The sequence below is a fragment of the Trichosporon asahii genome (assembly GCF_000293215.1).
Source record: "Trichosporon asahii var. asahii CBS 2479 unplaced genomic scaffold scaffold00048, whole genome shotgun sequence".
In the NCBI taxonomy this organism is placed as follows: Eukaryota; Fungi; Basidiomycota; class Tremellomycetes; order Trichosporonales; family Trichosporonaceae; genus Trichosporon; species Trichosporon asahii.
The window spans coordinates 177,187-190,437 of NW_014040876.1; the positions used below are offsets into that span (position 1 = coordinate 177,187).

General features: G+C 60.6%; 3 protein-coding genes across 3 annotated transcripts; 1 reads left to right on the forward strand and 2 right to left on the reverse strand.

Moving 5' to 3' along the window:
• Positions 1-1,803: 1,803 nt before the first annotated feature.
• A1Q1_01153 (uncharacterized protein) lies at positions 1,804-6,975 on the forward strand (the record flags this gene model as incomplete). Its single annotated transcript, XM_014325428.1, has 16 exons — positions 1,804-2,128; positions 2,183-2,486; positions 2,559-2,829; positions 2,900-2,957; positions 3,003-3,109; positions 3,209-3,269; positions 3,331-3,706; positions 3,745-3,884; positions 3,972-4,217; positions 4,282-4,565; positions 4,620-5,335; positions 5,403-5,498; positions 5,548-5,947; positions 6,079-6,328; positions 6,498-6,621; positions 6,687-6,975. The coding sequence occupies 16 exons, from the start codon at positions 1,804-1,806 to the stop codon at positions 6,973-6,975; spliced, it is 4,047 nt and encodes a 1,348-aa protein (XP_014180903.1).
• A 207-nt stretch (positions 6,976-7,182) lies between these two features.
• On the reverse strand, positions 7,183-8,210 carry A1Q1_01154 (uncharacterized protein; the record flags this gene model as incomplete). The annotated part of the gene is made up of 3 exons (XM_014325429.1): positions 7,183-7,549; positions 7,590-7,699; positions 7,860-8,210. The coding sequence occupies 3 exons, from the start codon at positions 8,208-8,210 to the stop codon at positions 7,183-7,185; spliced, it is 828 nt and encodes a 275-aa protein (XP_014180904.1).
• A 2,535-nt stretch (positions 8,211-10,745) lies between these two features.
• Positions 10,746-12,862, reverse strand: A1Q1_01155 (Ras2; the record flags this gene model as incomplete). Its single annotated transcript, XM_014325430.1, has 6 exons — positions 10,746-11,181; positions 11,263-11,296; positions 11,421-11,538; positions 11,883-12,504; positions 12,638-12,727; positions 12,798-12,862. The coding sequence occupies 6 exons, from the start codon at positions 12,860-12,862 to the stop codon at positions 10,746-10,748; spliced, it is 1,365 nt and encodes a 454-aa protein (XP_014180905.1).
• Between the last annotated feature and the right edge of the window lie 389 nt (positions 12,863-13,251).

A 13,251-nucleotide genomic window follows, 5' to 3' on the forward strand; every position in this document is an offset into this window, starting at 1 on the left:
AGTCCGAGTCGGCGGGGCGAGGGGGAACTTGGCGGTTCGCGGCAGGGGGAGCGGGGGGAGGGGCGGGCGCGGCAGGGGCCGGCGGAGGCGACGGCGAGCGCTGAGGAGATGGGGCCGAGGGGGCGGGAGGCGTCGGGCGGGGCGTGCTGGAGCCGAACGAGGGACGCTGGAAGCTCGAGGTAGGCTTGGCGACTGACATTAGCTGATGGGGACAACGACGGGGCTCACGGTTGGCACTGGCAGCGCGGCTGCGCTCCTCCTCCTCTTCCTGTTGCTTCTTGGCGAGGGCCTGGCGCTCAGACCAGGTAAGCTTCTGTCCGCTGGGCTTAGGCGCCGACGTCGTAGGCTTCGAGGCACCACCGGAGAACGCGGCCATGCGCTCCTTGAGGCTGGGGCCGGTGGAAGAGGGAGCATCATCGTCGTCATCGTCCTTGTTGCCGGCGGGGTTCCAGCGGTTGCTCAGCTTGCCGACACTGAGCTTGACAGGCTCGTAGTTGGTGCCAACCTTACCGATGCGGTCCTCGGCAGCAGGCTTGGGCGGCTCCTCAGCCTTGGGAGCCGGAGGCGACGGGGGAGGCGAAGGCGCCTTCGGAGCCGAAACAGTGGGACGCGGGGCGCTGGGCATGGGAGGAGGCTTCGAGGCCGTGGGGAGGGAGGGCTTCGACGCGGCAGGGACAGATGGCGTCGGGCGCGCAGCCGCGGGAGGGGGAGGGGGGCTGGAGGCAGATGTCGGCTGAGATGTCAGTTAGGGTGTCGTTGCGGCCGCGGTAGCTGCTCACCTTGCCTTGAGAACCGCCGAGGCCCTGGCTCGGACGATACGAAGCAGCGACCGGCTTGGGAGCGAAACCACCGGTAGCAGCGGCACCGGAAGCCTGCGTCGTGTACTTGGATCCCGAGCTCTCCTGGATACGCTTCATGATAAGGTCGGGGGTAACATCGAGCTGTCGTCAGTTGGAGCCTGGCGATTTACAACTCACGTCATTGCGCGCCTGGAGGACGATGTGGGCGCCCTTCAAGAACTTGTTTTGTACCTGGTCGAGGTTCGTGTCTTAATGGAGTCAGTCGGCTCACAAGTCGGAGCAACTCACGGAAGAGTCCCTTCTTGGACTCGGGGACACCCTCACCACACCAGGCGATGAGAACGAAGCGGTCGAGCTTGCGCTGCCTCGTTAGTTTACGGGGGCATACTCAACTTACCGCAGGGTCCTCCACACGAGCGAATCCATACTGGATACTGCAAGTCAGCGATAGGAGTTGCGATAGGGAAACTCACCGGCCATCCATGAACTCGTCGGACAGGTCGTCGAGGCCGGAGCCGGTGGCCTGAACCTTGAGCTCATTGCCGGACTGGTTGAAGATGGCCCAGTCGTAGTCGGCGGATGAGTTGATGACAGCCTCGTAGGTGGCTACGAGGTTTGGAGAGGAGAATGTGACCGACATTGTGTGCGGTCGTTATCGATGAACGATGTTGCGATGGTCAGTTAGGATAGGATGTTCTTGTCCTTGATCGAATGGCAGATGTGCACGGAGCGCAGTGTCGGCGCGCGTCAGCGTCACTGACTGCGTCACAGCCTCCACACAGCATCCAGCCATGGACCCTGAGGCCCTGGCACAATCTCACCGTATCGCCAGGTCCAGTCACGTGCGTTGCGGGGTCCCGCCTCACAATGCGCTTCTAGTCCCCGCCGTGAGTCTCCCAGGACGATAACACCCAACCCCCCCTTTATCACTCCCGTCGACAGCCTCGTTCCTTCCTCTTCCTCCCCCCCATCCCTTCTCCATTGTTCACCCTCGCCATCCAACATGGCGTCCCCAACCTCCTCTCACGATCTCCAGAGATCGTACAGCGAAGGTCACCCTCCCAACCCCCCTCACTCTCTTTCGTCTCCCCCAACCAACCTCCACCACCTCCCAGCACGTTCGTCACCACTCGCTCCCCCGTCCCGCAGGCTCTCGTCCCAGTCTATCAACCAATCGGGATCTCAGCTCTCCCATACCTCCAACGAGTCTCTAGCGCTCGTTCCGAGGGAGGCTCCCGGCAGCCTTATTCCGTCGCTGCCCAAGCCCAGAGCTCACCCTCTCGGACGTGCCCGACAGCTTCGAGCCGATGTCGATGGTGTTGTCAAGCGTCGCGCCGGTGGCGTCCTCGGAAGAGGGTAAGCTTCGAAGGCGCTATTCTTAGCTGACCATCCCAGCTTTGTTCTCAAGACCGACCACTATCCCAACGGCCGCGCTCTCGACCTTGACCTCAACGTCCAGGGAGCTCCGAACTTCCGAGCCCCTGACGAGGAGAGTTTAAACGTGTTTGGTGTCGCCCAGCCAACTGTCCCCGGACTCAAGTCTATTCTGACCGTGTTGTCCTGCCAGCCCAAGACCGTCGAGCTTGAGACCGACGGGCGGCGGAGAAGCAGCTTTGCAGTGACTCCAGAGGTTGAGGGCCAGTCTACCCTCTGGATCTCGACGAGAGAAGAGACACTGGTCTACATGTGAGACTTGCTTCGCGGATTGTCAGCTGACTTCAGTGCTGGCCGACCCTACGTGCTTCGTGACGCCAGTAGGCCATTCCAGACACTCGCTCTTAGCGATCGAGCCGACAACCTAGAAGACATCGAGAGGCGTTTGAAGCTAGACATCCTTGAGGAGTCGAAACGTTATGGTGGTCTCATTCTCTGTCACGACGAGGTCGGACCAGACACGCTCGTTCCTACTTGGGTCAGCGTGGATGAGAGCGTCATCCGGACCCCAAAGGAAGTGTTCAACGATGTTCAGAAGGCGGGCTGGCGAGTCGATTACAGTCGCATTCCCGTTGGCCCGGACAGACCGATCGAGGTGAGCTAGGGCTGTGACCGTATCTGACCGACAGGACAACTACCTCGATGCCTACGTGTCTCGTCTAAAGGATGTCGATCCTCTCACCACGTCCCTCGTTTTCAACTGCGGCATGGGCGTAGTTCGAAGTCAGTCATAGCTGATGCGTTGACTCTTGCTGAGCTAACTTCCAGCAACCTTCGCCATGGTCGCTGCACTTCTCCTGCGAAGAGCTCAGTACATTCGTCGAGGACTGGAGGACCCCTTCGGTTCTCTTGTTGCTGCCTCCGGTATCTCCACCGTAAGTAGCAACGTCTGAGCCAGCTGACCGCAGCCTTTACCGCTGTCTACTGCCAACGCTGTGAACCCGGAAATGCAAGCGACGCTGTTGCTCCAGCAGGCGACACAGCAGCAGGCCTTGAACAGGAGCTTGCTCAAGGTCACGCGGATGCTCGATGAGAGTCAGTTTCAATGAACGTTTCAGCAACTGACGCTCAGATCTCCCCTCCCGCCGATCCGCAGCAGCGATCGACCTCCTGTCGTCGCACCCGAACCTGCTGGAAAGTCTGCGCCGCGCTCACATGGGCAACTACAACATTGTCCTGTCGCTGCTGTCGGCGCTTGATCACGGACGTGAGACGAAGCGGCTCGTGGACGTGATTATCGACAACTGCGATGCCGTCGTAAACCTGCGCGAGAGCGTCATTGAGTACCGTATCAAGTACTCTGTCGCATCGCGCGAGTCGGAAAACTCGCAGCTGTATCTTGACAAGGCGATGCGTGCACTCGAGCAGTACTTCGACCTGATCGTCTTCGCCGCCTTCGTCGACAGCAAGGACGGCATGGCGTCCGGGGCCAAGTTCAGCGAGTGGCTGCGAGCCCGGCCTGAGATCTGGAAGTGAGCTAACTAGCTGGTTCTTCAAGCTGACATCACAGCCAGATCAAGATACTGCGTCGGCGCTGGGGTGACCGTCTGTTCGCGTTCGCGCCGGCAAATGACCTCAGCGTCATCTCACGCTCGCTTGACCTCGGCGACCGCCGCGAGCGGCGCTATGACCCGACCCTCGAGATCGAGGGTAAGGTGCTCGGCGACGAGTGGGCCGAGCATGTCGTCAAGAACCGTAGCGGCATCATGCTGCGTGCCTCGTGAGCTACGTTGCTAGCTGTCAAAGCTGACATCAGAACCCTGCTCAAGCGCGACCTGTGGATAGCGAACACGGCGCCTTCGAGCGATGGTATCCGCGGAGCCATTGGCTTCCGCCAAGTACAGGGCACCAGCATCTATGCAACTGGCCAGCCGACCGAGGACGCGATCACAAACATTCTGCATATTATCAAGGAGCGGCAGCCGGATATCTCGTCGGTTGTGTGGATCTGTCTCCGCGAGGAGCCTCTCGTCATGATCAATGGTGAGTTAATCCCCAGGCTCTTGCTCACTCCCAGGCGCGCCGTACTGCCTGCGTCGAGATGCAGCAGCGTTGCGCAACATGCGCGACTACACTGGTGTCGGCTCCAGCCGCCTCGAGCTCCTCGAGGAGCGTCTCAAGAGTGACGTGGTCGCCGAGCTGGCAGCTTTCGGTGGCTCGGTGCTCGTGCACACTGAAGATTCGGCCGGCCGCGTGGTGCCGCTTTGGGAGAAGGTGGAGAAACTCGACGTTGAGACGCTGCGGCAGGTCATGGACTCTGTGTCCGAACACACGTCCGACGTCAAGTTCACGTTCGAGCGCGTGCCAATTACATCGGAAAGCTCCCCGGACGTAAGCTTATTCGTTGCCTTCTCTAGCTGACACCAGTTCCACGACATCACCGAGCTGCTGGACGTGATGATGCGGATCGACATTGAGAAGACGGCTGTGATCCTGAACGACCAGCTTGGGCGCGGCCGTAGCTCGAACTGTGCCGCGATTGTGTTCCTGATCCAGCGGTGGCTGAAGAAGAACCGTCAGCAGCCGACAACGCCGCGTCGCACACAGTCGCGCAGCCGCATGTCGCAGCCTCCTTCTCGCGCGCCAGCCTCGCGCACGAGTTGGCAGATTATCAACTCGTGCCTGCGTGTCATCCGAAACGGGCTCGACGTCAAGGCCATTGTGGACGAGGCGATCGACAGGACCTCGTCGTCGTTCAACCTTCGCGATGCGATTGAGGACGCCCGTGACGCGGCGCAGCGCGCCAAGACGACCGAGCAGAGGCACCAAGCCGTGGACAGCGGCATGCACCACCTCTTGCGCTACTTCCACCTGATCGTGTTCCAAGCCTACCTGGACGACACGGTGCCCGACGACGAGACGGCGTACACCTTCGAGTCGTTCGTGAAGCACCGTCCCGTGTTCAAAACACTTGAGACGGAGCTGCTGCACGGCGGCATCAACTCGCTCACCCCGATTGAGAGGACGGAGCCCCTCCAGGGCCTCGCGCTCGAGGACGAGGTGCACTCGATCGTCGCGAACCGCGCCGGCGCGATTCTCAGCGCCCAGACGATCCTCAAGTCGGACTTCTTCCTAGGTCTCCAGAAACAGAGTCTGCCTGAGTGAGTACGGAGACGCGGGGCTGGACACAAGCCAGCTTCATCGCTACCGTTTTTAGCTAACCAACAGGCGCGTCGACGGCGCTGCAAACTACCGCCGCGTCCCTCTCCTGCTCGAGGACGGCCAACCGCAGCAGGGCGAGGAGCACTACGTCTATGGTACTGGGTGAGCTTACTTTATTTTGCCTCGGAGCTGACCCCAGAATGCCCTCGAGCGAAGGTCTGCGCAATGCACTCACGAAGATGGGTTGTGCACCCGACGGTCCGCGTCGCGTGCTCTGGACCTCTCTCCGCGAAGAGCCCGTGCTCTACATCATGGGCCGGCCGCATGTTCTGCGCCTGGTCGATCGGCCGCTGACCAACGTCGAGACGACTGGCGTGACTGCCGCTGTCGTGGAGAGGATGGAGGCGACGCTGAAGGAAGACGTGCTGAGGGAAATCCGCCAGAGCGGCGGTCGTATGCTCCTCCACGACGAGGTGGAGACCAAGCCGGGCGTCTATGAGGTCGTGCCGATCTGGGAGCAGGTCGGCGAGGACGACGTCATGACGCCCAGCGAGCTGTATGCCCGCGTCGAGAAGGAGGACTACCACGTCGACTACATGCGGATAGCCATTGTGAGTTTAGTTGAGCGAGCGGAGCGAGCAAGTCTCCACCTCCCCTGCATGCTTTCAGCATCGTCGGTCGAGGAGGACTGCAGTCGCTTGACTCCAGCTTCTCTGACCCTGAGTGACCAAGCTGACCCCAGACCGACGAGCAGGCCCCTCTCCCCGCGGCGCTGCAGCAGATCGTGCAGCGCGTCTCCCTCGGCCTAGGACAGGGCGACGACTTCGTGTTCAACTGTCAAATGGGCCGCGGACGCACCACGACGGGCATGATTGCGGCGAGTCTGACCGCGACCATTGCCGAGGAGGACATGTCGGATCCGGCGCTCTTTGAGGAGGACATGGATGGCGAGACGGACACGGATATGCCCGAGGAGGCGCAGTATTTGAATGGTGAGTGCCGTGTGGCGCGACCGGAGGGGCCGTGGAGATGAGGGCTAGGCGAAGGCAACGGAGTGAGGCAGCGGGGCAGGACCGTTCCGGTCTCCCGGTAGATCACAGGGAGGTCTGCGGAAGCCCGGACCATAGCTACGTGGGTGTGCAGAATTTAGCTAACGACCAGGCGAGTACAAGACGATTCTCCAGCTCGTCACGGTGCTGAGCCACGGCAAGCGGGCCAAGCGGCTTACAGACCGCGTCATTAATGCGATGGAGGGGGTACAGAATCTGCGTCGGGCAGTGTATGAGTGAGTCTTGCGCAACGCGAGCGTCGCGAGCGTCGCGACCGTCACCAGTCACTAGTCCCGCAAAGACAGGATGACCAGAGACTGGCCAAGCTACCCGTCCTCTCTTCAACACAGCTAACATCCCCCAGCTTCAAGCTCAAGGTCGCCGCGGCCGACCCGGGCAGTGCCAAGCACGCCCAGCTCCTGCACCAGGGCATCAACTACCTTTATCGCTATGGCGCGCTCATTGTGCTCGCCAACTTCCTGCTCGAGAGTAAGGAGAAGGGCGTGGCGTTGAAGGATGCCGATTTCCCGAGCTGGCTCGAGGCGAGAAGGGAGATTCGCAATGTGCTCAGCCGCAAGACGCTTGATTGATTCTTACTTCGATAGTCTTGCGTCTTGCTTGCTAAGGAGCGAGCGAGCGGGGGCCGATGGCGATGGCGATGGCGATGGGTGATAGTGAGATGAGAGGCTGCAAGGGAAGTCGATGTGAGTAGCAACAAGAGTTATCAGTAGACACCACCCTATAGTACAGTTGCTAGAATAGACGTGATGCAGCAAATACCAAGCTTGTACATTGGTCTACTCTGTCTTCTTACCCTGGTCCTTGTCCTTACCCCAGAACCATCCTCCGGAGGTACGCCTCGCCCCAGCCCCACTGGGCGCAGCGGGGGGCACAGAGGCACCTTCGGCCTCCTCACGCCGAATCTCAGCAAAGCCCGACAAGTTGGCCGTACTGCCGCCACTTCCGCTGCCTGAGGCCTCGTCGTCCGACTCGGGCTTCTTCTTATCCAGCGTGTACGGGTAGCCCAGGTTCGAGCCCGACGCCGAGGTGGATTCAGAGGGCACGTCGAAGCCGCGCGCCGAGCTTGAAGACGGCGCGCGGTTCACGGCCTGCTGCGCTTGCGAGGTGGCCGCTGACACGGTCGCGAGCGCGGCGGGCATGTACCTGTGCCTTGTCAGCTCAGGAGGGGTTGCGTGAAGCTTACCGGCTGGCCACTGATGAGAGGAAACCGTACGCCTGCTGCGCGGCGCCGGAGGCGGGGTCGGCGAGCGTCGGGGGTTGCGCGCCCGCGGCGGCCGCGAGGCCCTGCGCCTGCTGTTCGGAAAGCTGGGGTTAGCTACGTGCTGTTGAAAGAAGCTGGAGTGTTGCAATGCGCCGAGTCTCGTCTGGATCAAGACACCCAGAGACACCCAGAGACCAAGCCGCGAGACAACTCATATCGCATTGCGCCTGACGGCGCACTGCTTCTACTCACACCCATGGCCTTCCTTCCCGTGTCCCAAACCCATCCGATGGAGCCCTTGGCGCCCTCGCCCGCGCGCGCCTTCAGGTTGGCGAGGAAGGAGTCGATCTGCGGCTCGTGCTCCCAGGAGCGTGTGGTACACATAGTCGATCCCGCGGCCCGAGGCAAAGTAGGCGAAGACGGCGGTTTTGCAGAGCGTGTAGAAGGGGAGCCTGGGGTTAGCGGTGAGCTGCGAGGCGACAATGAGGCGAGGTGAACGCGAGGGATATCGAGCAGGTGTCCGCTGGCGACGGGCAGCGAGCCAGCTGTAGACTGGGAAGCGCCGACTCTGGCTTTCCGGGACAGCAACGGATCCTCCGGCATGGCTCGCCGCTAGTCTCGTAGGTCATGGGGCAAGGCAAGACGCTCACGTCACGCTCTCCCCGTACCCCCACCCTTACTTCTGCCGATCACCTCGCGGCCCCTCTCGGGGCTCTCGAGGCTCTTGAGCGCCGCAGCGGCCCTTGGCGTACGGCCAAGAGCCTCGTGAGACTCACCAAGTAAGCAGCCGGCCCACGGCTCCCTCGACGCCGGCCCAGACGCCCACGACAGCCCAGTACATGAGCCAGCGCTCGACCTCGGCGTCGCTGCCGCTCAAACCCGAGAGAGCGCCGGCTGCAGCGGTCGCGGCGCCGCTTGTACCCGCTGTGCGGCGGGGGCGGGTCTGCAGAGCCTTGTACGACGCATAGGCCGGATAGAGGAAGGTGATTGTCAGACTGGGATTAGCTGGCAATAGGGTTTCGGTAGCGAGGATGAGGAGGATGATGGGCGGCGGCGTGACAGGTGCCTTGGGCCTGCCGCTGAGCGGGACGGATGTCGATGACGGTGTCGAGGATACAGAGGATCTCGGCGCCGAGTGCTCCTCCTCGATGACCGAGAGACGCTTCCCCCTCCGCATGAGACGCTCGGCGTCTCTTCCTCATCGCTCGGTGGTGGTGAGAAAACTCACTAAAGAAGATAAGTCGGTAGCATGGTGCTTCTATGCTGCCGTGCTGCTGGGGATGTACGTCGTCGAAGAGTGTATCGAGATCTAAGTGGTCGTCGTCGTGGTGTGTTCCGATGTGCGGTGTGGTGTGGTGAGTGCAGTGCAGAAGGGAGTGTTGTCAATAGCAGTGCAATGTACACAAGCCCCCTAAAGTCGTAGTACTGAGGAGGACGTCACCGTTTCTACAGTGGTGGCCGCCGGTCCCTTGAGGGTTCGTTTTCCCTGGGTGGCAACAACATAGGACCAGCCTGTCGTGGGATTCTCATTCCGATCTGCAGGCTGCGGCTGCGTCCTACTATCTGCTTCCGTCAAGTTCATAACTTCCACTCTCGTCCCTACATTCTTAGACCTATCGACCTCTTCCCATGCCAAAGTCATGCTAGCGCCCAGCTTGATGTCTAGCGTGTACAGTTGCCCCAGCCCCTCGGCCCCTCGGTCAGCCCCACGTCTCTCTCATGTCTGCGATGTCTGCGATGTCTGCGACAGGGGCCAAACCAAGAGCGCGACGGGAGATGACGGGAGAGATGTCGGATAAATCAACATCACAGGTCGTCGGCTCTCGGTCTTCTCCTACGCTTGAACATGGGCTCCACAGTCACTTAGTCACTCCCGTGTAACATTGCCCCATCGGTCTATCGAGTACACTTTGTCATGTGACTGTGCCATCTGTGACGGGCGGGTGGTGGATGGAGTCCCGGAGTGCCGGACCGCAGCACGCTGAGGCGCAGAGGTGCAGAGGTGCAGAGGTGCAGAGGTGCAGAGGTGACACTGAGTGACAACAACGCCAGCATCAGCGTCTCAGTGGACGTCGATCAGTGTACTGAGATCTCGCTCGGCATGTCTCGTGGCATGTCTTTCCACTCAAGAGGGTAGCACTTTGCCCGCTATCAACTGGCCGCCGAGCGTTGGGACACCGCGTCAGCTCTTCCTAGCAGCTCGATACGACACAGCCAGCTCAGCCGGCTCAGTCAGGTCTGTCACCAGCTGTCCAGGACTGCCTAACAATAGCAAGAACCCACCATCCGGCACGAGTTCGCCGACGCCGAGCCCTTCAGTGTGCCAGGCACCATTCTCGATCGCTCATGTCCCCATTCCCCCCCCCCTCCTTTCTTTTCGTTCACCCTTGGTCTGTAACTCGGAAAAGCTAGGATAGGTGGACCGCCGGCATACCGTATCTCACACACTTGGGTATGCCGAGGAGAGCATGAGCCTGACAGTCGCGTGCCGGGTACGGGCCGGGCCCGAAGCTTGCTCCGTGCACGCAACTGTCTCGCCGAGCACGGAACGGCTCTGAGACGAGGCTCTGAGGTGACGAGGGATAGGGCGGGCGCCACCTGCTGCGCCTGACTCCTCCGCCTGAGGGTTGCCCGCAGCACACGGCGCCCTCCTACGCCCGCCTACGCCCTCGACGCACAGATCATCACGTCCTGATCCGTGCACATCTTTGGACGAGTGAAAGCAGAGTAGAGGACTGGCTCGCTGTCGCTCGCCCGCCCTCGCACCGCAGAGCTCGGACCGCCTCCCCCGGGCCCCTTTCCTTGTGACCAATCCGACGCGCGTCCGGGGTGTCATGCCAAGAGCTCATGGTCACCTACTATGGAGCGTCGTTTTATTCGCGCTCACGTCGCTGGCGCGACGCTCACGCTCGCTTTGACATCATAGCCCTGCGGCATGCATGGCAGTATGCAGATAAGCCCGAGTGTATCCCGAAAATAGAGAAGCAGAGAGAGAGAGAGGAGAGAGAGATATATAGATCTAGGTCACACAGGCGGGGGAGAAAAGGACATGAGGGGGACGTCTTTGGCGTGATGATTTGTTGATGATGATGGAGATTTTTGCTGGGGTGGGGGTTACAAGTAGAGGAACAGACAGTTTTACAGGACGACACACTTCTTGTGCTTCTTCGACTTGGTCGGGGGGTGGCCGTGTCCCTGCTGGCCGTGGGCGTACTCGGGCCCGCTCTTGGCGACCTTGATTTGCCGGACGAGCGCCTTGAAGGCCGCCTCGACGTTTTGGTTCAGTCGTGCTGACGTCTCGAAGAACTCGCACCCCAGGTTCATCGCCAGCAGCCGCCCCTCCTCGGTCGACACCTCGCGGTCGTTGTATTGGTCCCGCTTGTTGCCCACAATCACAATCGGCGTCCGTGTCGTGTGCTGCCCGTTGCCGTGGCCGTGCGGGTACCCGGCGCTGTCGGTCGCGTTGTACGACGCCTCGTCCTTGACGAGCAGAACGCGCTCGACAATCTTCTCCACGCGGTCAAACGTTGATCGCGACGCTATCGAGTAGACGACAAGGAAGCCTTCTCCGTCACTGAGGAGTAAGCTAAGTACAGCGATGCGCTCAGCTGTAGCCGGCTAGTGCTCTAGCGTCACACCGGCCGCTCATACTCACCGGATCCACTGATCCCGCAGCGCCGTGTACTCCTCTGAGGGGCGTCAGTCAGGTCCCTTGATCAACGCCGCCTCCGCTGTCACGCTCCGTTACCGCCCAGAGCCAGATTTTGAATCTGGCCCAGCGCAATAACAACTTCAAGGCTCGCTCGCACTCACCCTGTCCGGCCGTGTCAAGGACCTCGAGCAAGCACGGCTGGTCATCGACGACCCACTGCTTCCTGTAGCAGTCCTCAATCGTGGGGTCGTACGTCTCGACGAAAGACGACATGGTGAACTATTGGCGAGAAGCGGACCGAAGCGAGAGCCGAGCAGTGCGCGAGAGCGCCAGTGAACGCCCGGAGCAGAGAAACACGGTATGAAATCGGGGTCAAGATTAGCCGTTGCCGGATGCCGACGCGAGTGACAGCGAGCATAGCGCCGAGGTGGAGGTGGACCGCGGGGAGCGAGACAGATCCATAACACAAAGTTGATAGGCAGCCAGCGGGAAGCATAGCGAAGGAAGAAGGCGAATGTCAGCGTCTGCAGCGAGCAAAGGTGGGAGCCCGTGCCCCATGTCAGATCAGACGACGGTCGTATCGACGGGGCTGGGCTGAGGCTCGAAAAAAAGAGTCTACGCACCTGAACTGTCAAGGCGGTCTTGCCGACACCACCGTCTCCAAGGACGGTGATCTTGAAGACCATCCGCGATGCCTGTGACTGGAGGGGGGTCAGTGTTGGGGGTCCCCCTTGCGCTGGTTGCTGATCGACATACCATTGTGACGCGGTGGGCAGAAGGAAGGTAGGAGGGGAGTGGATGTGTCGCTCAAAGGGGGGAGGTGCAGCCGTAGAACAGAGGGGGTGGAGGGTAGTCGACCTGCGTTCGGGGCTGTGCAAAGCAGTGATCGAGTCGAGTGGTCGGCTGCAATCGGATGGAGGAGGGGGATTGTTGGTCGTTGATGGATGAGATGTGAGGATGGAGAGGAATGGACAAGATACGGGTGGTCGATTGGGGGGGTGGCTTAGGCTTTGGGTACGGGTGGAAGGGGTGGGTTGAACCGGAGAGGGCAGGTGGTGGAGGCGCACGAGTTGAGGTGAGCCTAGGTGCCAATGGTGCGATCGAGGTTGGATCGAGGACGGGTTTCTCTGGTGTGAAGAGTTGGAGTGAACAAGTGATGGATGGGGTGTTGATGACGATGAAGAGGAGAGAGCAGTGGATGATGGGTGAAGGAGGAAGTGGATGACTGATTGAGCGCTTTGACGTCTGTGGTGAGTAAGTAAGAGTGGTGTATGAGCAGAGGAAAGGTCGTCTCGTCCTTCCTTCCTTCCGTTGGTGCATGGGTCCCTTCTGCTCACCACTGCAGAGTGAGCCCTTACCGTCGTTTAGGGACCCTCACTGGCTGACTAGCAGACTCCCTATACTCGCTCTCTCGCGCTCGACAAAGGCTCGACCCTTGTCCCTGGTTCGTAGTACGCCAGCCCAAGCCCTAGCATCGAGATATTGCTTCCATTACGGCACCACCCAAACATTGCCGCTTTCATCATCACATCACTCACATCCTCCACTCTCCCAAGGGCCGAGACTCTTCCTCGCCACAAGCATGCTGGCTAGGCGTCTGCATAGGAGCACGCACGGCTGACGACGTGCTTTGCTTGTATCATTGCTCTCTGCCAACTAGAAAATGTATGGCGTGTTGCGACTCCACTACGCTGGGCCTGCACACCTCCACAGTGGGACCTCCAAACGGGCAAAGCGGGCCAAGCCATCAAAAAGCCACTGCACCAGCCCAGCCAGGTCAACCAGCGCCCAGCAAAGCCCAAGCCAGTCCCTGCTCTGGCTGCACCACCGTATGACAATCAGCTCCCAATCCTCGGCCTGCAGCTGCGATCGGCCATCCCCGCGGGGAGAAACGTCAATCTGAATACAAGCAATCAATCTGACCACCTGCTCGCTTGCTCGACTCCCTGTCGGCGGATGCTATTTGAGGATCTATCTAGTCGAGACCAAAGT